Source organism: Pipistrellus hanaki, assembly GCF_964339955.1.
Source record: "Pipistrellus hanaki genome assembly, chromosome: X".
NCBI classification, from domain to species: domain Eukaryota; kingdom Metazoa; phylum Chordata; class Mammalia; order Chiroptera; family Vespertilionidae; genus Pipistrellus; species Pipistrellus hanaki.
The window spans coordinates 84,185,199-84,212,335 of record NC_140524.1 but is presented as its reverse complement, the minus strand read 5'-3'; the positions used below and the strand labels follow the sequence as shown (position 1 = coordinate 84,212,335).

The window sequence follows — 27,137 nt, the reverse complement described above, 5'->3', positions numbered from 1 at the left end:
TTTTGGAGTAGGTAAGATTTATTCTTATTTTTAGCATCTCCTAACCTAGTTCCTGATCTTGAACCAAGGTTTGACAAATACTCAAGTGCTCAATGATTCTTATTGTTCTAGACCAGTCTTCCCCCATATCTTACTATTTATGTTCCCACTCCCTTCCATTAACAACAAAAATATCATGATCTACTAGTATGTTTTAGGTGATATGAGGTACATTTATCAAGGGCTCCCCCATGTACTCTTGCCCACTGATAAGTATTAATGTTAAAGAAATCAAAAATAGTTCTCAAGAGCTACCAAAAAATTCACTTCTTTCCCTGAGACAAGTGTGTATTCATTGCACTTAAAGTGCTTTCCTAAGAGACAGTTAATTAAACAGTTATTAAAACACTTTTCCAAGGCATTCACTTGATCAACTGATTCTATACAGACCTAAGTTCTCAACTGCTCAAAAAATAAATCAATGCAAAGGAATGTGCCACAAAGAAACACAGATATTCAAAGCTAGGTAAAATGTACATTTTTACTTAGTCTACCTTAAGATACTAACCATGCCTCTCCCTCTCCCTTTTTCTGATCAATATTTTAGACATTTCAATCTAGATAAGAGATGTTCACATGATAAGGAAATATTTGAGGTAGTGATATGTTTTGACACACCTTCAGTCATACTTTTGCTGCATATTTCTATTTCTAGAGTTAACGAGAGAGTAGAAGAAAATACATTCATAGGTGATTAGTGTTTCCCTTCAATAACTTTAGTGTGGATTGGATAGGATCCCAAACTTACAATGCAGTACTTGTAAACATCCTACAACTTTGATGAAGTGTTTAAATCTTCTCTGAGAGCAATATTATTGTAAAAAGACAGAATCCAACTTCTCTCTTAGTCTGGCTCCAGTTTGTTTGACTTTTGCATTTATTTCTAGTACACGTGAATACAATTGATTGTACCTTCATTTTAAAACCAAAGTCTACTATCCCTGTAATAAAGAAACTCTGTAATGCAAAGAAAAAAAAATCAGAAAAGAGGATAGACATGTTCTGTATTACAATTATTTTTTGTAGTATTTCAAGCAGGATATATAACATCCAACTCACTCTCTGACTAATGTCTCCAAATTACTTAAACTCTTCTGTTGTAAATGGACATAATAATAGTGTCTACCTTCTAGGGTTGTAGGAATAAAATGAAATTATACCTATAAAATGTTAGTGTGCCAGTACTTATAAATATTCAGTAAATATTACACCAGATCACATCAACATTACTGTACAAATGTTGCTCCTGGTGTCAGAAGACATGTTTTTTTTCTGATATATTTGGGAACCAGTTCAAATACCCACATTTTATTAAATAAAATTATGGTTCTAGAAGAAAAACTCCTTATGTTTTCACAAGTAGGCTAATTAGCATCTTATAAATATTGCAATGTGACAAGTATAGGAATAAAGTATTCTAACTATGAACCAGCCTTCAGGAGACTTGTTAGTAATCTTCAGTGTGTGTGTGTGTGTGTGTGTGTGTGTGTGTGTGTGTGTGAGAGAGAGAGAGAGAGAGAGAGAGAGAGAGAGAGAGAGAGAGAGAGTTCAAGTCTACTGTGAAAATTGGATAACACTCTGGATCTCAAGGATGCCAAGAACTACCACCTAGAAATTGAGTTGTGAGTCAGCAAGAGCCTTCAGATCAGGAAACTGGAATAAGTGGGAAGGTCATGGAGAGAAGAGTGGGATTTAAAATGACAAATTATTTAATTTGGGGAGAGGTGGCATTTATCCCAGAGGTAGGAAAAATAATTAGGAAGATCAGCTCTCCCTAATTAAAATAATTTATGGATATAGAAAGGGAAGTAACATTGAATTCTGCATTATTCCAGGTACTTGACTATGCATAATTCACAGGTATTACTTAACACTCATGGTAACTGTACCAGGTAGATATTGTTGACTCTACTTTGTATATGACCAAAACTGAGGCTCAGAAAGCATACCAGGGCCATATAACTAATTAAAGGCAGAAAAGGGATTTCCATCTAAGGCTAGTTAGGTCTACGAATAAAAGGTTACAATCTAACTTGTCTGGGAAAATGACCAGAGGATCTTGTTTTCTAAGAACTACGTAAACAAGATGAATTGTGAAATATTTGCTAGAAAGAACTACCATAAAATTATTTTTGTTGCTACTTCATAACTGCAATTTTGCTACTGTTAATGAATTGTTATATAAATATCTCTTTTCTAATGGTCTTAGCCTAAGACTCTTAGGCAACCCTGCTAGCAGTTCTCAACCTGTGGGTCACGACTCACAGGTTAAGAACCACTGCTGTAGAGCCTAAGACCATCAGAAAACACAGATTTTACATTATGATTCATAACAATAGGAAAATTACAGTTATGAAGTAGCAACAAAAATAATTTTATGGTTGGGGGTCACCACAACATGAGGAACTGTATTAAAAGGTCTTGGCATTAGAAAGGTAGAGAACCACTGCTCTAAAACCAACTGAAGAGTGATGCTGGGATTAGCCAAGCAGAAAATAACACCTCTGTTACCATTGTTAAGAAGTTCAAATGAAGTGGATTAAAGCTAAGCTAATTGGTTTGTAAATGTCATTTTGAGGTTACAAATATTTCTTACAAGCCCAAGTGTTCATCAAATTTGACTCTGAACATTAATTTTTCATTCTAAAGTTACCTTGGCTAAAAGGTGAGGGCTTTCCACATTATATTGCATATCCCAAATGGAAATTACATACTGCAGTAATGCATATGCAAAAGGCAACTACAATATAAACCATTTTTATCCCCCATATTTCTATTCTTTTAAAGAGAACATCTTCACGTTGTTGTTCACAAGGAAAATCTGACAAAGCATTATCTTAATGCAGAAAGTATCGTGTGGATTGGAAAACAAGTCAATTTGTTTGAAACTTAGGGAAGTAAACAATGCATATGAAAGCAACAACATACATACCAAACATGTCTTATAGGGAAATTGTAATAGAAAGTGAATTATCTGATTCACAATAGGATATATGCTAAAGCATAATAAAGTTGGTATATGCAATACATGAAAACCTCCAAATTAGATTTCAGTTGCTTTTTTAATTTATAAAACAATCCAATTAACAAAGCATATATTTAAAATTCTAAAAAACTTTTTTGGCAAGTATTTCTTAAGCTAAATGTAACTTCAATCCCCTCATAATAAAATCATCCACAAACATAAAGCAAAGTACAATATTTCATTAACCTCCTAAGGGGCATATTAGATATGAGGTAAAAATAGATTTGGAGAATAGCAAACATTGTCATGCAGAAGAATCAATATTTAATTAAATAAAAATATGAACTTCTCAATGATAATTACCACATAAGGCATGAAATAAATGTATGAATCTCCCCTCTTAAATACACTGCAGAGAATATTCTAAGTCTTAGAAGCTATTTGCTATTCTGTCTCAGCAAATAAAAACCCTATAATATAGTTCATGTTTTCATTATCATTAGTATCATCACTTGAAAAATACTGAACAATAATTTTTAAATCAATATTTGGGTATTCCCTAACATACTGCCAGAAACTGATAAGTATGTAAAATATAAAATTTATGTTGAATCTCCATCACAATGGCAGCCATAACATTTTTAATGAACCATTTTATGAGATAGAGTATGCTTTGAATTGGTAGGGAGTCCATACATAGAAAGAGTTTTCAGATGGAAGAGTTTATTAGCAAAATGAAACCATAAATAGTGGTTTCATCTCTATGAACCAGCTTGAATTTCACATTATATTTGGTTGACTTTTAATTGTCAAGTTGGAGCTATCATCATAGTATTCCTATAGGTCTATATGATGTGCATTTCAACATACACTTCCATTTAGGAAAACATTGAATCAGGTATATCAGGCTATTTTATGCTAAAAAATGCATTGTTTATGCAACTGCCCTTTTCTGATTACAGGTTAATCAATCTATACTTTCTGATTTTGTTGTGGATACCTATATAGTTACCCCTACTTCATTGATTCAAAGGAAGACTAGGAGATCAATAGCCATTTTATTACATAATGAGAAAAATATCTATTTTGAAGCTACTCTTACTGTTTTATGAAAGATAAGACACACACAAGAATAACTACAGCATATATTCCAGATAAGGGGAACTGACTACCACATATAGATGTAATTAAAAACCAAAAAAACTGTTATAGGCTTATCCTTCAAATACATATACTGCACCTCTTATCCTCAGGGTTTGGAGTACAATATTCTTATTACATTTGCCCTCTCTAACTCAATGGCGTGAGTATGACAAAACTTGTAAATCAATATCAGAAATAAACAATAAGATAACCCTCTCCCATCCTGCAGAACAAGAAAATGTGACTGATACAATTTCTTCATCAGAGCTAAACTTGGAGCTTCACCTACTGAAGCAACAAAGGAGGTTACAGGACTCAGTGCTCAGCTATGCACTATCTAAAGGAGAAGAAACATTTCTTATGAATTTATCTGATTCCAACTTCAGAAACACATTTGTATTGTTATACTTTTGCTTCTCAGGTACAGGTGCTTATCAAGAATAATATATTGATCAGTTAGATATGAATATTATGGTCCTTGGGATAGTTAAATATCTGATTTTAAACTACTGAATTTCCATTTTGATGGATATATCATTTTTGAGCTCTTTTAAAGTAAACTCTCCACTCCCCAACACCACCACCATATAGATCTGCTTGGTATAAAATGAGGCAATCAGGTTTCTGGGTCTGCAGGATTGAGGATTTGATTCTGGTGGATTATAATTCACCAATGAAAGGCTATACTCTGAGTCATTCTGAGCTTTTCACCACCACACAAGGATCTCCTTATTTGGAATTGACTCAATATTCCAAAGACCAGTGAATTACATAACCCTAATCAGATATCAGCTTGGATTGTATCATAGATAGCAATCCCACTTACACTGTTTCTTCAACTTCTGGTTTTAGAGTGTGGCAAAGCCTCAAGAAAGTGAGAACAGAGTCTGCAATTTCAACGAGTTCAGCAAACAAACAAAAAGTGCTTCAGAGGCCAGAAGGAAAAGAGCTCAGAAATCATTATCCCTCTAATCCTTGTGTCTGGAGGATATGACCATGTAGCATCTGAGATAAGGATGAAATTTACTTAAGTGGAATATAATCTATCTATAGATATAGATATAGATATAGATATAGACATAGATAAAAGTCTAAGCAACTGTTACAACTGAATGACGAATTGCTGGTCAACCAGTTGCTATGACACACACTAACCACCAGGGGGCAGACACAATGCAGGCGTTTCCCCAATGGTCAGTGCACTCTCACAGCAGTAGCGCTGCTCAGCCAGTAGGTGGGCTCATGGCCTCTGCAGCAGAGCTACTGAGCAGAGGCAGCAGGCACATCAGGGCTGGGGTGAGCAGGAGCAGTGCAGTGCCTGGCCCTGGTTCAGGCACCTCCCCAGCTGCCTGCCGCTTAGTGCACTGCTACATTCCTCATACCCTATAAGCCTGCAGTTAAAATCTCCAAAGAATGGTTGGAGCACAGACACTTGGAGTAACCAGGATGAGCCTGATATCGCTGCTGGGCTCCTAGAACTATGCTTCCGGCACCAAAATCAAATCTCATCCCTTACTGATTGCCCGGGAGCTACAGAGGAAAGCAGCAATATAACAGTGGCCAAAATGTAGTGACTGACAATCAGGGTAAAAGTCAAAGAGATGGATCTGAAGGGTGGGGCGTAGGCAACAGAGCTCCCCTGCCTCCCAAGATCCCCAACTTCGTACTGTTCATCTCAGAGGATCTCTTATTTGGCTCTGAGAGGTGGAAAGCATCCAGCCTGACCCAAGTCTCCACTGGGGACCTCCCAGCTGGCAAGACGTGACCCTGGCCACAGAAGGGGCATTTGGAAATATTTTCTCAGGAAGCTGTGGGGAGGAGGATAGACTCCCTATGCAATTTCCCCACAGCTCATGGGGACTTGGAAACTCCTTGACCATGTGGGCGTGAGATCCCAATTTCCTTTCAATATGCATGAATCTGTGCACCAGGCCCCTAGTAACAATATAAATAGTGTTGTCTGTCAACTAAAGAAGCAGAAAATAATAACCATCCATGGAGGGTTTTCCTCAGAGTGACAAATTATAACAGAAGCAGTGCCAGGAACAGATTTCCTGATTTAAGCAGTAAACTATGGAGTATATGAATGCAATTGGCAAGAGTGGCTAATTAATTATAGCTGATTAATGTATCAAATCTCTTGGTAGAATAAGCAAAACATGAACTTTTTTATAATTATTTGGAGTCAATGTACTCTGAATGTACTATGCCTCATCCATGAGGCATATACATTCCAAAGGCATTTATTTTTCCCCAAAATTTTACACTATAGTTTTAGATATTGCTATTTTGGGAATTAAAATCACATAGAACAATTCATAATATATTATAAGAATAAAGAACTTTTTAAATATATCTGGACTACAGAAAAACATATGATGCATAGATTCTACTTTGGGCCTAGTTTGTGGAAATGTTAAGTCTATGGCAATAAACATTAAATGATATTGAAAAAAGTGGGAGTCCAGAAATATACCAACCTTCAGGATCCAGTAGTTTCTCTATGCCTAATTGAGATTTTGCGATATTGAATGCATGTTCCAGTCTTTGTGCAGCTGACTGCTGGGAAACCACACTATTCCAATCAAACAGGTCTGGCCTAAAACACACACACACACACAAAGACAAATATAAATCAATTTAGAATGCTTCATAAAGTTAACTTCAATTCTGGTTTTTAATTGATAACCCATGCCCATAGCCCTTAAAAATTTTTATTCTTCAGTATCCCTCAATAAGCTTTTTCACTTAAACAAGGCACAATTTTAATTAAAAATCCTGAGGGAAATTAAGCAGAATTCATTCTCTCTTACCCAGGAAACAATAATATGTTGATCAAATCCAATCTCATGGATTTGAATACCAGTCATTTGTTGGTAACTTCTAATTATATAAACCTAGTCCAGACCTCTTTCCTGAATTCCAGACTCTTGGGTCATCTGCTTACTCATTATCTCCACTTATAGTTACCATAAAACTCAAATGTCCAAAATTGAGCTTCTGATATCCATCCCCATTACACTCCCTCCTAACCTACCTTCTTCTCTTGAAGTCCTTCCTTTATCAACAACCAATGACAAATTCAAACTTGCAGTATGCTCAGACAAGAGACCTTTGAATGGACATTGAGGACTCTTTCACTCTCATACAACACTTAGCTGGGAATATATCCAGAATTTGATCACTCCTCATTATTTTGCTGCCATCACCTTAATCCAAAACCACTATTTTATTCTGCATGAATTGTTGCAATAGCCTTGGCTACCCAACTCCCACACTTGGGCTTGTTAATATATTCTTAGCAGATCCGAGTAATCTGTTAAAATGGTTCATCATCATATTATCCTCAAATCTCTGCTATTGGGGAGTAAAATGTACTTATTTAACAAGGCCCTACATGGTTTGACTCACCATTAGACCCTTGATTTTATTTCTTGCCTCTCTCCTCATATTCCTCAAACAGGCTAGTTTCCTGCATTTGCTGTTACCTCCACTTGGAGTTCTCTGTCCCAATACATCAACATGGTTCACTCCACATATTTTGAGTCTTTACTCCAAAATCACATTATTGGTGACTCCTTCCTTGCCCTCCCACATCTAAAATTGTTGGTTCCCAAATCAAATTTACATATACTTATTTTCTTTCCCTATTAATTGTTCTGCATTTTTCTCATTAGCACTTACTATTTAACATTTTATGTATTTTATTTAATATTCTTTATCTATTTCTTCCAGGGGAATGTAGAATACAGAATATTTTTGCCAGTTTTGTTCACTTCTAGAAACCAAACCTGACACATAATAAGGGTTCGATAAATATTTATTTACTACACCAGAAAATGGATGAGAACATACTATGTCAGTATCATTTTACTTGATAACAGAGAAAACACCTACGTAGCATAAGAATCAGTTCTTATCCTATAAGCATTTTACATATAATGAGGAAAACTGCATGCATCACTGTAAGTTAAATAAATTCTAAATTTCAAAGCTACAGATAAGATATAAGGCTTTTTAACATCTGGCGAGGTCAAGAACACTTTTTAAAGCTTAAAGGAGTCTGAAATGGTAAATTGTGTTTATAGTTAAGAATAGAATTTTAAAGTGAATTCCAAGTTGTGTGGATATTAAAGAAACAAAGTTCTGAGGGAAGAAAAATGCACAACGTGCTCAGTCATTCAAGACCTCATAGGCTTGGCTTCACTGGGAGATTTCTAGTATCACCTGGTGGGAGATATGGTTAGGAGGAGGAACTGGGATGATTATGCAAAGGCTTTACCTATTAAGAAATTACAATTTACCCCGACAATATTGGAAACCATACAGTAAGTGGTCTTTCATCTTTTTTGAATCATAGTTACCCTTGAGAATTTGATTAGTGCTATGCATGTCTACCCAGACAAATAACCTGTCTGTAACTTTACACAGAATTTGCATATAATTTTTGGATATTTGGGTCTGTCCATAGACTCCTGATTAGGAACTCATGCTCTGCAAGACAAGAAAATACAAGGATGGGCTTCCCTCTTATTTTCTAAAGCCATAATTCAAAAGAAAGGTCCAATTTTATTTCTCATTTGACTCTCATTTCCTTTTTTCTTTATTGTTCCTAGCCTGATTAACTCACCAGAATTTTGTGCACTTCTTAGGAAACTTACTCTCCCCTAAATATCCTAAATATTCCAAGTTACACAAAACAGCTAACAATTTTTTAGAACCTAAAATATGTATAAATTTGGAGCTGCCTCCAGTAGTGGAAGACTATAAGAAATAAAATTTAAATTCTAGAATATTTGAGGATACCTGAACTGTACTATGCAACCTCTGTCCATCTTCAGTTTTTCATTTCTCAGTAATGGGAGTGAAAAAGAATATAGGTGGGGGAGTGTGGGAAACTAGTTTTCTCTCCTACAGTAAAGTAACCAAGATTAAATGAGTATGATGGGAAATAATAAAATTGTTTCTGTATTCTAACACTCTTCTCTTGATCCCCTCCCCCTTCTCCTTGGCCACTAACTGAACATGTAAGCAAGAACTTATCTAAGTCATGTAATCTATTTGAACTTCAGTATTTTCATTTGAAAAAGAATGAATTGTATGAAATGGCCTTTGAGGATTCTTCTAGAATTAAAATTATTCCAATTAATTGTTTTAAACAGTTAAAACTCATCAGTAATTAACATTTTACATAACTATAGTTTTCAAATGTATGAAGAATTGTAAAACTAACCAATTGTAGGGGAAAGCCACATACCTGCCCATGCTAACCTAGACCATAATTCATAAGTACAGGAAATGTAATTAAAGATTACCAGTATTTTGAGGAAACATATTGAATTATACAACATAGACTAGTAGATAAGCAAAGTCCTCTATAAATCAAATCCTAATTCCACCACCCAAATTGTCTTAAGGAAATCACATAACTTCTATATGCCTTAGTTTTCCAATTTGTAAAATGGGGCTAGTCACTGTATTTACATCATAAGAAATATATGGTATATTTTACTTAGAAGGCTGCCCATAAAATAATAATTGTTTAAAAACATTAACTTATATTACTTTGTTCTATGGTTAGTTATATTTATAGAACAATAAGATATTTTCAACTGAAGCTAAGAATATCTATACTTACGGAACATATATAAAGGTTAGAAACATTGTTGATTCAAGAATCCCATATAATAAAAGGCTAATATGCAACTTGTCCCCACAAGAAAGAATCCGACAACCAGGAGTTAGACATGCCCAGACCACCAGGGGATGACACAGAACGTAGTGGGTTTTGACAATGTGGTGCTGGCAGCGGGTGGCAGTGGAGGTCCCTGGTGTGCTCCAAGGAGTGCGGGACCACGGCTTGATGGTGTAACAGGTGAGCAGGCAGTGCCAGGCCAAGGCTGGTGCAAGCAGAGGTCCTGATTGCCCAACTGGCTGCCCCAAAGACAGCAACTGGCGGGGGGGGGGGGGAGGCAGGGGGCTGGGGTCTGCGAGTGGATGGCACCAACCCAAGGCAGGTGCATGTGGGGACCCTGGTCACCCCACTGGTCACCCCACAGATTGGACCTGATCACTGGCCAGGCCTAGGGACCCTACCTGTACAAGAACTTCATGCACCAGGCCTCTAGTGATATATAATTTTATAAAATGGAAGGTGGAGAGAAGAAAAGAGGAGGAAGTAGAATAAGTGTAAAATTTGCCTCATTCTTCAGATAGTCAACAGATGTTGTCTAAACTTGAAAAAAGGTGCACCACTATCATTTTAAGTAGTACAAGCAACAATTACAAGAATAATGTAATCGTTTTAAAATAGTATTAGTTTAAAATAGTAATAAAATTATTTTAAAATAATAATCAAATTAGGAAATAGATAGAGATGAAAGGTAACATTTGTGGGCTTTGTAGACTCTGAGAAAAAAAGATTTATCTGATATGAACCCCAAGAAGAAATCTATCTGCTGAGATGGACTCCCCATGGTCAACCTAAATCCCAAATGGTATAAATAATGATTCTAGCAGACAATTACTGACAGGGGCTTCTCATACTGAATTCTCAGCTTCCCCAGTACGGCCAAATTTTTTCACCATATTCAACACTACAGGGAATCCCTAGTTTTGTCTTTCTACCAAGGACTGAGACCTGCCTTGTCCAAGCAGAACTGCACAATTTATATTTGCCATTTATATAAAACAGATCTAATTGAGAAGCTATGTGGAAACTTGTGCCATAAAAGGTAGAGCCCCCCCACCTTTGTCTTAGTGGAGCACAATTTAGGTTGCTACTTTAATCTGTGTCTCCAGAATTAGAGCTCCTTTTGCTCAAATAAACACTCTTTATTACAATCTAAAATTGCTAGTAGAAAAAAAAAATTACTATTGGTTTGCAGCTTTGTATTAAGGAGGAAATACATATACTGTCAGAAATCAACTAATTAGGAAATAAAATTACATAAGTATGACCATCAGACAGAATAAAAGCTAGGGACCACTTCTAGGAAGTAAAATGTAATGGGGTAGGGTTAGGGTCATGAAGACACATTTTGCTTGATTTTTTCCTTTACCCCACTCTCTACTATCTGACTTACTTTTTTTTTTTTTTTGCTGTACATATTTATTTTATGGGATTGTTCTTTTGCTTGATTTTTTCCTTTATCCCACTCTCTACTATCTGACTTACTTTTTTAAAAAATTATATTTTATTGATTTTACACAGAGAGAAATTGAGAGGGATAGAGAGTTAGAAACGTCGATGAGAGAAACATCGAGCAGCTGCCTCTTACACACCCCCCACTGGGGCTGTGCCTGCAACCAAGGTACATGCCCTTGACCGGAATCGAACCCAGGACCTTTCAGTCCGCAGGCCGACGCTCTATCCACTGAGCCAAACCGTTTCGGCTATCTGACTTACTTTTATTTTGTTGTATATATTTTCTTTTATGGGATTGTTCTTTTATTTTTTTCCTTTTTTAATTTTTCAATTGCAGTTGACATTCAATATTATTTTATACTAGAGGCCCAGTGTACAAAATTTGTGCACAGGGAGGGGGTTTCTCAGCCCAGCTGTACCCTCTCACAATCCAGGACCGTTGGTTCCTAACTGCTTGCCTGCCTGCCTGATCACCTCTAACTGCTCACCTGCCTGCCTGATCACCCCTAACCGCCTCCACCTTGGCCCCTGCCAATGTGGCTTCATCCGGAAGGACATCTGGAATGTCATTCAGCTGTCTGGTCTAACTAGCATATTATGCTTTTATTATTATAGATTAGTTTCACTTGTATAGCATAATGGTTAGGCACTTACATAATTTAAACAGTGATTCCCAACCCTTGCTGGATAGCTCAATTGGTTAGAGTAGGGGTGTCGAACTCAATCAGAGAAGGGGCCAAAATCTAAAATCCAGCCTAAATCGCGGGCCGAATGGTTTACTGAACAGTCATAAACTGACAATGTCATAAACTGACAGCGGAGTGCAGTGATGACAGCGCGGTGCGGGCCACATTGCAAGGCCTGGCGGGCTGGATTTGGCCCGCGGGCCTTGTGTTTGACACATGTGGGTTAGAGCATCATCCACATAAGCCAAGCTTGTGGACTCAATCCCAGGTCAGGGCACATAGAAGAATCAACCAATGAGTGCATAAATAAGTGAAACAACAAAGCAATGTTTCTTTTTTTTCCTCTCTCTCTCCCTTCTTCTCCCTTTGAAAGTCATTCAATCAGTAATTATTTTTTAAAAAGTGATCCCCCAAATAAATCTAGTACCCACCTGTACTATACATAATTATTAAAATATTATTTACTGTCTTCTTTATGCTATATTTAACATCACCATAAGTATTTTGTAACTACCAATTTGTGCACTGGTAGTTACAAAATAGTAATATCTCACCTTTTACCCATACTTCTAACCACCCCCTTCCCATCAGGCAACCATCAGTCTGTTCTCTGTATCTCTGAGTCTATGTCTATTTTGTTTGTTCATTTTTCTTATTCTTTAGATTCCACACATAAGTTAAATCATATGGTATTTGTCTTTCTCTGTCTTAATTATTTAATTTAGCTTAATATCCTCTAGGTCCATCCATGTTTTTATATGACTTACTTTTAAAACCATGTGCTGTGTAAATGCATTAAATGCTCCAATCAAAAGACACGTAGTAGCTGAATGGATAAGAATACATGACCCATATTATGCTGTCTACAAGAGAAACCTCAGAAAAAGGGGCTCACACAGACTGAAAGTGAAGGGATAGAATAATATTTTTCATACAAATGGAAATGAAAAAAAGGCTGGGTAACAATACTTATATCTGACAAAATAGACATCAAAGTGAAAGCCATAACAAGAAATAAGGAAGGCCACTTCATAATACTAAAGGGATAGATACAACAAGTGGATATAACTCTAGTAAACATATATGCACCCAATGTAGGAGCACCAAAATACATTAAAAAAAAAAAAACTTCTGGAAGATATGAAGGGAGAGATTGGCAGCAATATAATCATAGTAGGGGACTTTAGTACCCCATTGACATCACTAGATAAATCCTCTAGACAAAAAATCAGCAAAGAATCATCAACTCTTAACAACTCACTATATCAGACCAACTTAATCAACATCTTCAGAACAATTCACCCCAAAACTGTAGAATATACATTCTTCTCAAGTGCACATGGGACATTTTCAAAGACAGACCACATATTGGGACACAGACAAAGTCTCTTCAAATTCAAGAAGATGTAAAACATATTAAGCATCTTCTCAGATCACAATGGCATAATGTTAGAAATAAACTACAATAAAAACAAAAAAATTCAAACACCTGGAGGCTAAATAGCACATTATTAAACAACTACAAGCCCAGTGCATGAAATTCATGCACTCAGGGAGGGTGTTCCTCAGCCTGGCCTTTGTGCCCTCTCACAGTCTGGGAGCCCCGCTATGGAACACCCCAAAGAGGTAGGCCTCGCCCACCCAGGGGCTCCTCAATGGATTGCACCTGCAGAGGGAGGCCCCACACACTTGCTTCAGTGCCGCCTACAGGTAGTCTGGGCCTACCTCTTTTGGGCAATCATGGAGCCCCCCAATTGATCAATTGCCCTGCTGGCCAGTGGCATGGGCCTCCTTCTACAGGGTGATCATGGGGAGACAAATCACATTGCACCCGCCTTGCCTGGCCTCAATGGATATCATAGCATCGTCATCTGGAAGGTCGCCCAGATGGTCATTCTGCTGTTTGGTCATTTGGTTGATTTGCATATTTTCTTTTGTTATTGTATATGATTGGGTTACCACAGAGATCGAGGAAGAAATTAAAAACATCCTGGAAACAAATGACAATGAAAACACAACAATCTAAAATATACGGGACACAGTGAAAACAGTCCTGAGAGAAGTTTACAGCATTACAGGCCTACCTCAAAAAACAAGAAAAACTGGTAATAAATTATCAAACTCTACAACTTAAAAAATTAGAAAGAGAGCAACAAGAAAACCACAGAGTGAGCAGAAGGAAGAAAATAATAAACATCAGAGCTGAAATAAATGACATAGAGACCAAAACAAAACAAAACAAAACAAAAAGATCAATAAAACCAAGAGCTCGTTCTTTGAAAAGATAAACAAGATTGATGAACCTCTAGCCAGGCTCACCAAGAAGAAAAGAGAGAGGGCCGAAATGAAATCAGAAATGAAAGAGGCGAAATAACAACAAAAATACAAAGGATTGTAAAAAAATAATACTATGAACAACTATATTCCAACAAACTGGTCAACCTAGAAGAAATGGACATATTCCTTAAAAAATATGATCTTCCAAAACTCAATAAGGAAGAATCAAAAAATCTGAATAGGCCAATAACTATGGAGAAAACTGAAGCAGTAATCAAAAAACGTCAAGCAAACAAAAACCCTGGGCCAGACAGCTTCACAGGGGATTTTTACCAAATATTAAAGAAGAACTAAAACATTTCCTCCTCAGACTATTCAAAAAAAAAAAAAAATCCAGAGGAAGGAACACTTCCAAGCTCTCTTTAGAAAGGCAGTATTACCTTAATCCCAAAACCAGATAAAGACACTACAAAAAAGAGAACTACAGGCAAATATCTCTGATAGACACAGATGCTAAAATGCTCAACAAAATTCTAGCAAATTAGATTCAGCATTACATTAGAAAGATCATACACTATGATCAAGCAGGAGTTCTTTCCAGGGATGCAAGGTTGGTACAACATCTGCAAATATAAACCGTGATACATGACATAAACAAATTGAGAGATAAAAATCACATAATCCTGTCAATTGATGCAGAAAAAGCATATGACAAAATCCAACACCCTTTCTTCTTTTTAATATATTTTATTGAGTTTCTTACAGAGAGGAAGGGAGAGGGATAGAGAGTTAGAAACATTGATGAGAGAAACATCAATTCAGCTGCCTCCTGCACACACCCTACTAGGGGTGTGCCCACAAACAAGGTACTTGCCCTTGACTGAAACTGAACTTGGGACCCTTCAGTCCACAGGCCGTCACTCTATCCATTGAGCCAAACCAGTTAGGTGTCAACACCCTTTCTTGATAAAAAACTAGCAGCAAAGCAGGAATAGAGGGGTCATACCTCAACATAATAAAAGCCCTATATAACAAACCTACAGCTGACATCATACTCAATGGCAAAAACTAAAACCATTTCCCCTCAGAACAGGAACTAGACAAGGATGCCCACTCTCACCACTGCTGTTAGACATAATACTAGAAGTGCTAGCCATGGCAATCAGATAAGAAATAAAAGGCACCCAAACTGGAAAAGACATAAAACTGTCATTATTTACAGATGACATAGTAACATTGTACATGGAAAACCCTAAAGACTTCATTAAAAAAAAAACTACTAAATTTAATAAATAAATTTGGCAAAGTAGCAGGATGCAAAATTAACAGCCAGGAATCTATGGCTTTTTTATACACCAATAACGAACTCACAGAAAGAGGGGGAAAAAGAACAATCCCCTTTACTATTGCACCAAAAAAATTAAGATACCTAGGAATAAACTTAACTAAGGAGGTAAAAGATCTGTACTCAGAAAACTACAGGACACTGAAAAAAGGAGATAGAGGAAGACATAAACAAATGGAAGAATATTCCATGTTCATGGATTGGTAGAATCAACATAATTAAAATGTCTATACTACCCAAAGCAATCTATAGATTTAATGCAATCCCCGTTAAAATACCAACAAACTCTCCAAAAATTAATCTGGAATAAAATAAGACCCCTAATAGTTGCAGTGATCTCAATTGAGAAAGAACAAAATGGGAGGGATCACAATATCAGATATCAAGCTATATTACAAAGCCACTGTTCTCAAAGCTGCCTGGTAATGGCACAAGAACAGATATACAGACCAATGGAGCAGATCAGAGAACCCAGAAACTCACCAAAGCCATTATGCTCAATTAATATTTGACAAAGGAGGAAAGAGTGTAAAAAGGAATCGAGACAGTCTTTTCAATAAATGGTGCTGGGAAAATTGGACAGATACATGGGGGGAAATGAAACTAGACAACCAACTTATACAATACACAAAAATAAACTTAAAATGGAAAAAGGACTTAAACATAAGATAGGAAACCATAAAAATCTTAGAAGAATCCATAGACAGCAAAATATATGGCGCATGTTGTAGCAATATCTTTACTGGTAAAGCTCCTAGGATAATGGAAACTAAGGAGAAAATAAACAAATGGGACTGCATCAAAATAAAAAGCTTCTGCACAGCAAAAGAAACCATCAACAAAACAAAAAAGAAAGCCCACTTTTTGGAAGAACATATTTGCCAATGTTATATCCAATAATGGCCTCATCTCCAAAATCTATAGGAAACAAATACTTCTGAACAAAAGAAAGATAAACAATCCAATCAAAAAATGGGCAATGGGTTTAAATAAATACCTTCTAAAATGGACATACAGAAAGCCGAGAGACATGAAAACATGCTCAAGGTTGCTAATCATCTGAGAGATGCAAATCAAAATGACAATAATACACAATCTCACTCACACCTGTCAGAATGGCTATCATCAACAAATTAACAAATGACAAGTGCTTGTGAGGATGTGGAGAAAAAGGAACACTTGTGCACTATTGGTGGAAATGTAGACTGGTGTAGCCACTGTAGAGATCAGTATGGAGTTCCCTAAAAAAATTAAAAATGGAACTCCCATTTGACTCAGTAATCCTACTTTTATGAATATATCCTAAGAAATCAGAAACACCAATCAGAAATGACATACGTACCCCTATGTTCACAGAAGCAAAATTTACAAAGCTAAGATTTGGAAACAGCCTAAGTGTCCATCAGCAGATGACTGGATTAAAGAACTATGGTATATCTATGCAACAGAATACTACATTGCTAGAAAAAAGAAAGAACTATTAGCATCTGCATCAGAATGACTGGACATGGAGAGCATTATGCTAAGTGAAATAAGCCAAAGATAATTAAGTGCATAACTTTGTACTATATAGCTTAGTACTATATACACCTTTGTACTATATAGCTTAGTCACTCAATTATTGAAATCAGGACACCTCATGACATTTCTAAGTATACCAATGGCAATAACCTTGGAAAATAAAGTTCAACCATTTTTTTCACGGATAAACAATATGAATATCTGTCAGAGACAAAAAGAAGATGATTCATGAAAGAGTATTATCAACTGTGAGAAAGATAAATATCACATGATTTCACTCATTTGTGGAATATAATGAACAATATAAACTGATGGACAAAAATAGTTCCAGAGACAGAGAAGCATTGAACAGACAATCAAATTTCAGAACAAAGGCAGGGGAGGTGGGGGGGTAAGAGACCAACCAAAGGAATTGTATGCACACATATAAGCATAACCAATGGCTACAGACACGATGGGGGTAAGGATATGTGCTAGAGGAGTGGGATGGCGAGGCAGAGGTCAATGGAGGAAAAATTAGACATATGTAATATTATATGTAATACTTTAAACAAGAACGAATTTAAAAAACAACCATATGCTGTGTTTACTCTATGGTAACAAAGTACAATAAGCAATTAGGAAGAATACCTAATTGCAACTTTAATTTACAGCAATTTATCTGCATAATTTGAGCATATTTCTAATCAATTATCATCTGATTTTTCCCATAAAAGTAAAATGTAGCTTCCTTTTAATGACACTGTCTTGGACTTTGTGCTTAAGATAATACTTTTAATTTCCTACATATTAAGATAAAACTTATCCTTAAATATATATCAACCCACAAATCTAACCGCAAAGCTCTTTACCTATCCCTAATGTTTTATATTAAGTGCATACCTTTGTACTATATAGCTTAGTCACTCAATTATTGAAATCAAGACACCCCATGACATTTCTAAGTAAACCAATGGCAGTAACCTTGGAAAATAAAGTTGAACCATGTTTTTCTTAAACAATATGAATATCTGTCAGAGACAAAAAGGAGATGATTCATGAAAGAGTATTATCAACTGTGAGAAAGCTCTTGAAAAGTAACTGTTTTTCATATAAAGGTAGCTATGGTTGATTCATTCAACATGACAGGAAAGAATATATAAATGAAGATATTTTACCAGAGAAAGAGTGGGTTAGGGACTGACCCAGAGGGCAATCTGGATATGTTTACTGTATTATTTACAAACCTTCAGAATTCATGAGGTATAATATGAACAAATGCAGTGTGTGAACATACTTGCAGGATTGAAACCTGCCACTTGAAAAGAAAATGTTAAAGAGCCAACAAGGACCGCATGACCTGATCCTTGCTATTTCTATTCACTGCAAATGTGTACAAGATCAATATGTTCAGGCCCTTACTGGGAGCATGTGGCTGCATAAATGAGTGCTGACTTATGCAGAATGAACATCTCTATCCTTTCTTATAAGGCTGTACTGAAGCTGTGGAAAATTTTTCGTTATGTTATATTTATGAAAAACAAAGGTGTTGACATTGCTTAACATACCTATTGAGTGGGAGCCTGCCTCCTCTGGAAAATCAGGTTGCTGAATCCTTCACCTGAAAACTCACCCTGAATGGGGTTAATTAAACCCAGCTGGAGCAAGACACCCAACAAAGATGTTTATTTAGAGAGCCTTTGCTCTTTGGATTGAGCTGTACCTTGAAGAAAATTTATACTCTGGACTTTTCTAGAAGCAAGACTGGCATAGGAAAAGAAAGCTAAGCTGTATTGAAAATTAGGGAAAGTACAGTCCAGTGGCATTTCAAACATAGTTAATAAAGCAATGTTTTGACCCTGGGAATTGGGCTTGGTAAAACAGATAGATGGTAGGAAAACCAAAGTAGATATTCCTTAGAGTATATGTATTATACAGGTAATATATATTTTAATATTATATGACAACATATATGAATGCATTAAATATGTACTTACTATGTTGTTTTGCTTATTTTGAACTGTTTTTCATTCATTTACTGAGCTCCTTTATATAAGAAAATTCAAACAAGTATTTTTTTTTTATCTTAGAATATATACTATTGTGTGGAATAGAGTTAAATCCTCTAGGTTTAGACTGTAACTTAAAATAATACATTTGGTTCACTAAATTACACTGAATTATTATTTTCCTATAATAAATCATCTGCATTTTGTATTGTGTATGCACTACCCAAGTCTCCTTCCACACTTTTTATGAAGATCCACAGAAGAACACTCTCTCTCTCTCTTGTTTAATACCAGTTGATTTGCTATTCCAGAGCAATTATTTCTTTTGATATTCTCAGCCCTGAGTCATAAAATTAACTGTGGTTTGACTGCTAAGCTGCTCAGAGTCTCTTTTAACCCTGAAATATAAAAAATATACAGGGCCTTATGGTATTTGCTATCTAACCGTGTAGGGATAAGAAAACTGTTTCTTTTTATAATTATTAATTTGATGATGATAATTAATTTTACTACAGCCACTCACATGAGATATGGAACCATTTTTAGCTCTATAGTTTGAACTCATACTAACACATTATTTGTATCGAAAAACAAACTGCATTCTTAGCAAAGTCAGGAAATAACCTTGTTTTTTCTGGTAGATTTCCTATTTCAAATATGTTGATCCTCTCCTCCACCATAACCATATGCGTGCTCGGGTCATTTAATCAACAGGTAAATTATATATCATAAACAACACAATAAATATTCTTATTCAGTGCATTCCAGTGCATGGTTAGATAAATATGGTCAACACACATAACACATTGCATAGTGGGAAATGATCTGGAACCACATTGGAGAAAAAAATATCAGTCTCTAACCCAATACTTATAAAAATTATTTAATGGCTCAGCAGTCTCCTTACCTATGACTGTGGATGAGAGCATTCAAAGCCAGACCGTCAGACCAGCTGGTGGTGAAGTTAATGACATTAACCTGTGGATAATTACGAGTTGATTGTCGGACCCAGCTCAGGAGAATCTTTTCACTGTTGGTTTGTTGCAATCCAGCCATGATATTTTTCATTACATTTTTGACCTATGTGTGGAAAGAAATTTTCATAAGAAAATGCATTCCCTGAACAAGAACCACACAAATTTATATTTGAATGTTCTTATCTTCAGTAATAAATAATGGGAACTTGCCCTAGCTGGTTTGGCTCAGGGGATAGTGTGTCGGCCTGCGGAATCAGGAGTCCTGGGTTTGATTCCTGTCAAGGGCACAAACGCAGGCTGTGGACTCGGTCCCTAGTAGGTGGTGTGCAGGAGGCAGCTAATGAATGATTCTCTCTTATCATTGGTATTTCCGTGACTCTCCCCCTCTCCCTTCCTCTTTGAAATCAATATAAATATATTTTTAAAAAACAATGGGAACTTTAGCGTTGATTAGTAATAAGAAATATAGATTCTACCAGTTCATTCTAATTAGTAGTCTCTTATAATTTGCTAGTATCTATGATATACCTACTGGTTGAGTATGGCTAACATCAATTCTGGATTCTGCCATATTAAACTATTAATTTTTAGAACTGATCCTTTTCTCACTTTCAGTAAATATGCTAGAAAAGGAAATGTATAAAACATTAGACGTGTTAATCAGGGACTTAAGATATATTAGTGGTTCTAGGATAAGAAGAATAGCACAGTGGCTAAAAGAATGGTCTGACTTTTTAATTTTATTTTGTAAGTTGATTTCAGAGAACAATGGAGAGTGACAGAGATAATAACATCAATGATGAGAGAGAATCATTAATATGCTGCCTCCTGCATACCCCAGACTGGGGTTAGGGCCCACCACCCCGGCAAGTGCCCTGACCTGGAATTGAACCCCACCATGATCTCTTGGTTCATAGGTCGATGCTCAACCACTAAGCACACCAGCCAGGCTGGGCTTACTTTTTTAAAAGCCTAGATTTAAATTTTGCCTTTGCTATTAATGAATTATGTTAAGTGGGCAACTTAACCATTTTAGACCTCTGTTTCTTTAACTATACATACAAGGTTATTGTAAGAATCAAAGGACAAACTATAGTAAGATAAATCCCCTAGGTTTAGACTATAACTTAAAATAATGCAAATTATGTTTACTGACCAAAGTGGAAAAAAGATAGAAATGACTTTGCCTATTTAAAATAAAGAACAAAGAAATCATCAAAAGAAAAGAATATTTATCTCTAAAAGCTGTGTATGTGTCACCTTTATTTTGTTTTGTGGTGATTTGTTTGTGGTGGTCAGTCTGGTTTAAACCTTTATGCCCTTTTTCAACATAAAAAAATCACATATGAGAGTAGAAAGGTTACAAAATGCCCAAAGCATGGGTTCAGAACTCTGGCTCATTTGTGAGGCCGCAGAAAATGCCATTTAGGAAGCTGCTTTTGTATATAAAAATATAAAATTACATAATCCCATTGAGGATACATGCACAGCATAGGTCTTCAGGTGAACATAGAAGGCACATCTCACCTTTTGGGAAGTGGTTAGGAGACCTGCTCTGGGTATAGAAGCACACTATCCTGAGCTGAAAGACCTCTCACCTGCTGGAGGGCCCCCAGGGAAAGAGAGGGTTTGGTTACCCTGGACACTCTCACTGTTATTTCATTATTTGATACCTTTGATACTTTGGACCTGATCAGCAAATCTAGGAGCTTTTCTATAAAACAGTCTTAGGCCCAGAATAGTCATTTCACTGAAAAACATAGTCTCCAAGGGTGTGAGGAGTCCATTAGGGGCACTGAGACCCGCTCTCTCCTAAATGGGAGGGCAAAGGTCCGTTTTCTCCCTGCCTGGGAATGAAGAGGGGACTGGTGTCCCCTGAACAAAAGAGCTTTGCAAGGATCACTGTTGACCAAGTGTCTGGCATGAATAGAGGCACCAAATGGAGGGAAAAAAGAAAGAAAAAAAAAACAGGGGGTCTGGCAGGTTGGCCCTGTGGTAATTTCTGTCTTACATGCCCTCCCTCCCCATCCCCACTCCCGCAGGCTTTATCGGCTTTGTCCCCTGCTGCTTGTTTTTGGCAGAACCTTAAGGGCTTATGATCTCTGAGGGCAAATACGAAAAGATGGTGCAGAACATTCAAGATGCCCTCACATGCAGGGGGGTTCGCTAATGCCAGGCCGAGGGGCACTGCCCTATGTGCTGGGTCCAGGAACATCCCCTGGGGGCTGAGACCAGCTCCTCAGCAACAGCAGCTGCTGCTCTCTGAGAATCCACCTTCCCAACACAAGAGATCGTTGGGCCACAAAGTGCAGGAGTGGGATGGCCTGTGGCTCCTTACCGCCAGTCCTAATCCTGTCCTTCCACCTCATCAGCTATGGTCTCCCCTGCGGAGTCCCCTAGCTGGAGGAATTAAGCCCCGGCATTCAAAAGCAGACGGAAGTCAAATGTAAGTAAAGTGGCGGCAAAGCAGCCTAATACCCTGGCTGCCTGGCAACGGAGATGGCAGAATACATGAGGGATGCTATGGCGACTGAGGTCCATCACGGGCAAGCACAACTGCCGCCACGTGCCACGCACGAAGCACGCACCACGTGCCAGTCAGCTTATTGGCTGAGCAAACAGGAAGTAGAGGATGGGGCGGGAATAGGTGCGGCCAGAAGGAAGGTGGCCGCTGAGAATGCCGGGTGGAGGACAAAGGAAATCGACAGCAGACCGGAAATCCCTTGTGGCGGGATGGGGGCAAACTAAACAGAACACACAGCCAGGGGGGCACAGCCTGCAGACAGGAGGATCCAGGTGGCTCTATGTCAAAATCTGGGGACCCCCATGCAGGCGAAGCAGCAGCTGCCGGCTGGGTCTTGCTCCCTATTCCCCTTTCCCTCCCCTCCACCAGAACTGAAGTGGAAACCAAGACGTGACCAAAGGAGAAAAAAGCCAGACTCTTGCTTGTATTTTTTAGTATTTTCTGAACATTTTCTTCTAGGCTTTGTGCAAAGCAAATGTCATTCTGCAGGTGGTTGTATATCAGTTTCATTCTTCTTACTAATCTGATGCCGTAATCCATTCTAAACATTTTTTTTTCTAGATTCCAAGAAAGCAGTGACACCTCATAGAACAAACCATCTACATATTCTATTATGGGAATAATTACTATAATAGATTACTTCTTTATATTGGTATAATTTAGGCCCCTTATTACATACTTGAAGGAAGTATAGAAGTAAATGTGGTTAGGTTTTATCAACAAAGGCTTTTCTTTTGGTCAGAGTAAAGTCTCTGTACCACCACCATTTGATCGTATGATGAATATTTATTGTGTATTCTAAATACGATATTTTATTTTGCTTCTTCAACCATGCAGAAGTTAACAAATGCCCTTAGGAGAAATACATATTTTAACATCTACAAGGATAGTTATCTTTTTATAAAAGATTCAATGCAAAAATTAGGATATTAAGTCTAACTTTAAAATACTTGAAAAGGATTTGAGATGATGTTTTGTAAACGTGGTAATGATGTGAAATCTTTACATTTACTTGTTACCATCCCTCGATATCTAAATTAGTTAAGGCAGGATTATCCAGTTTTCTTAATTTTTTTCCGAGTTGCTAATTTAGCCAGTTACTCAGTGAAAATTAGGTCAAATAGTTATGAAAGATACATAACTTTTCTAATCATTAAAGTCATAAAGTACACAACCGCCATATACAGCCATATACAGTGATTGCTGGATGTGTATCTAGTGACCTATGCTAAACTGGGTCAGAATCAATAGATACTGGCTCAGTGGTGGTGATAGATTTGCACTGATCAGCAACCCTTCAGTGATGAATGGGATTCATTTACTGAATGCTTGGCCAGACTGCCCTCCATGCACGTAATGTTAAAGGACTACCCGGTATTCAATCCAAAACTCCTTTAGCATCATTTTGTCACTAATTCTGTTATCAAACTCAGCCTCTGTGGTATTGCTTTTACTTGGGTGCAAATGTTGCTGAGAAGAAAGAAAAAAAGGGCAATAGGAAATCATCAGTCGTCTTTTCCTATATGAAAGACGATTACCAAGAAATCTTTATTAAAGATCAACCTTCAGTCAGACACTGCACTGGTCCTAAGGTGAATCTTTTAGCAGAAATATTTCCCAGAGTCAGGGCTTACTGTTCCTAAGAGAGAAAGAATCAATGTAAACAAATGTGTGTGTGTGTGTGTGTGTGTGTGTGTGTGTGCAGCTATACATCTATTTTTAAAAGGGAAAAAATGAAATGCCTTTGAGCACTGATTCCACAAAGTAACTGGGAATTAACTGGGCAAAGAAGGTGTGATAGGCATTGAGAGGCACCACCAAAATTCTCCTTCTAGAAAGGGCTTGTTCTCCATTTGTCACCAGGCAGCCTTTAGCTGTCAGTTCCCTCGGGAACTTAACTGAGTTGCAGTCACCTCACCTATTGCCTTGCCCTTCCTAGGGCAGCCCATATCTAGTGACTAATGAAAGGAAATAGTCATTCATTTCAGGCCCATTTAGGACAACTCTAAAGGCCCATTCTAGCTCCAAAGTCCCCAGGGGGTTGAATAAGGCGGTTGTTGGGTGTGCATCTTGGCTCTTGTTCTCACTCTAGTCATCCTCTCCCTTCTATAGGTGTTGGCCCTGAAGTCATGCCTTAATTAAGCTGATTAGCTCAAAATCTTCTTCCCAGAACACATCCTGTGACTAAAAGGAGTTGCAGCAGAGGGATAAGTGAGAAGGGTAGAAATAGTCTTCTCCAAGAAATGAGTCACAGTGTATGAAAGGCCTGCAGAAGACCAGAGCAAAAACTGTCTGGTACAGAGGCACTAGGTATACTAGTACATATGTGGGAATTCACAGTAAGGGCTTTTAGCAGTGGGAAAACCTTCTTCCTCTTGTATGCTATACAGAGAATAAATCAGATACACATTCTAGTGTGAAGTAGCCCTGGAATTGTTTCCTTTGAGTTAGCCAGCAAAACTGGGGCCTAACCTCTTCTAGCACACCTCTATTAGGGAATGTTTTCACCTCCAGCTGGGTACCACAACTGATCTGAACACCATAAAAGGATGGTTTACCCTTAAAAAAAGAAGAGCCCTAACTTGTTTGACTCAGTGGATAGAGCATGGGCCTACAGACTGAAGAGTCCCAGGTTCGATTCTAACAAGGGCATGTACCTTGATTGCAGGCACATCCCCAGTAGAAGGTGTGCAGGAGGCCTCTGATCGATGTTTCTAACTCTCTATCTCTCTCCCTTCCTCTTTGTAAAAAATTCAATAAAATATGTTTTTTAAAAAAAGAAAGAAAAAGATGCCAAACACACATTGTCTACTTAACAATGGTGTTAAGTAGATGCATACTCTTCAACATAGATATGATTTTCCAGGCTAACAGTGTTAAATAGAAACTGGAAAAACAATGGCAGGGGAAACAGGGTTGACATTTCTGATTTTTACAAGTTCAAAGAGAAGGCCTCTAAATGCACTATTAATAATATAGTATGTGGCACTGGAACAAAAGATTCACATTTTTCCATCTTTTAAAGCCATTCTTAATCTGATAAATATGGAAAGTACATTAGGTTGGCCAGAACGTCCTTTAATCTTTGCAGAAATCCAAGGACTTTTTTGACTATTTAATAAGAAGGCAAATATGTACTCTTGGTAAAACTATATTTTGGGACTCATTGGATTATGATGAGAAGTACTGAGGAGAAGGAATTTTTAGTGTATTTTTAGTTTTAGGAGAACAGTGTGATAGAAGAGAGATAAGATAAGGAGTCAGAGGCTGGAAAAAGTCTAGGTTCTTGTAGTCACAAAGAGATAGTAATTCAAGGACATAAATGGAAAACAACAGAGAGGTCTCAGATAAGGAAAGACTGCAGAAGCATTCCTTTTGGTATTCCTGAGGGTGATAGACACCCGACACATGCTAATAAAAAAATGAACAAGCTCACAAGCAAATGAAGAAAATACAAACAGGCTAGTTTTGAAACTATATTGCAGTGGCTTTAAATAGAGCTGGAAAGCATTTTGAGGAGATAAGAAAGTGTGAGGACATATCAGAGACAGTTTTGATGATAAATACAATTAAAATCTCCTTTGAATGACCTGTTCAGGGCTATGTTTTTCTGCTGTCTTTGTCAAGACGAACCTCTGTGCAGCTCAAAGTGTTTTCTATAAGCTGGGGTCCTTCCAGGAGCTATTTGTTACCAGGCCATAAAATAAATAAAGCAATTGATAGTCCATTAGGAACTTCTGTTTGTTTGCATTTGACAAAGCCTATTTACATCTGTTGAATTTAATGATAAAAAATAAGCTTGTGCTTTGTGAGTCTTTTTATTTCATTTTGGTAACACTTCAGTTTTATTGTTCTTTACATACAATGGAAAAGAGGGGGAAATTGTTCTTTTCTCAAGATAGTTTGATTAATACTGAGAAACAGAAGTAAACCAGTTGGGTGAGAAGCCCTATGTTGCTTTGCTGGTTTTATTTGATACCATCACTATATAAAAAAGGCCCAGAATTGGGAACCTTTGGCTCATTTGAGGCATGCATGAGCTATTCTCTATTGTTAGCCACTATGGTTGTTCTCTCTCGCTTCCCAGAATGCTGTGAAATAGGACTGAGTCTGTTCTGAGTGCTTAGAATAAAAATATATGGGGATGAGGATCAACTGGAAGAACAATATGGCTGCCAAGTTGAATATGTATACCTCTGGTCTATGTCCTGTCTGAACCTGAACAGGACCAACCCACTTTTCAAATTAAAAGTCAACCCTACTCTCCCTCCTCCTTCCCTCTGAGAATCCTCAGTCTTGTGCATGCTTCCATAAAAAAAGTCAACCCTACTAAATGAAGTACAGTAGTGATGTCTGCTACAATAGGGATAAACCTCAAAGATTATGCTCAATGAAAGGAGCCAGATATCAAAGAACACATATGATTCCATTGATATGAAATGTCCAAAAAATGCAGACACATAGAAACAGAAAATAGATTAATGGTTGCCAAGGGCTGGGGAATGAGAGTGAGGAGTAACTGTCA

The 27,137-nt window shown here is 37.2% G+C and overlaps 1 protein-coding gene across 3 annotated transcripts in view; it reads right to left on the bottom strand.

Annotated features, from left to right (window-relative positions):
* Positions 1-27,137, bottom strand: part of DMD (dystrophin) — a 2,141,216-nt gene that overhangs the window by 1,703,049 nt on the left and 411,030 nt on the right. For all 3 annotated transcript variants that reach the window (XM_084869361.1, XM_084869360.1, XM_084869362.1), the window contains exons 6-7: positions 20,019-20,191; positions 6,628-6,746 (exon numbers count right to left, since the gene is read on the bottom strand). In XM_084869361.1, coding sequence (XP_084725487.1) covers positions 6,628-6,746; positions 20,019-20,191 — 292 coding nt within the window. The remainder of the gene's footprint in view (positions 1-6,627; positions 6,747-20,018; positions 20,192-27,137) is intronic.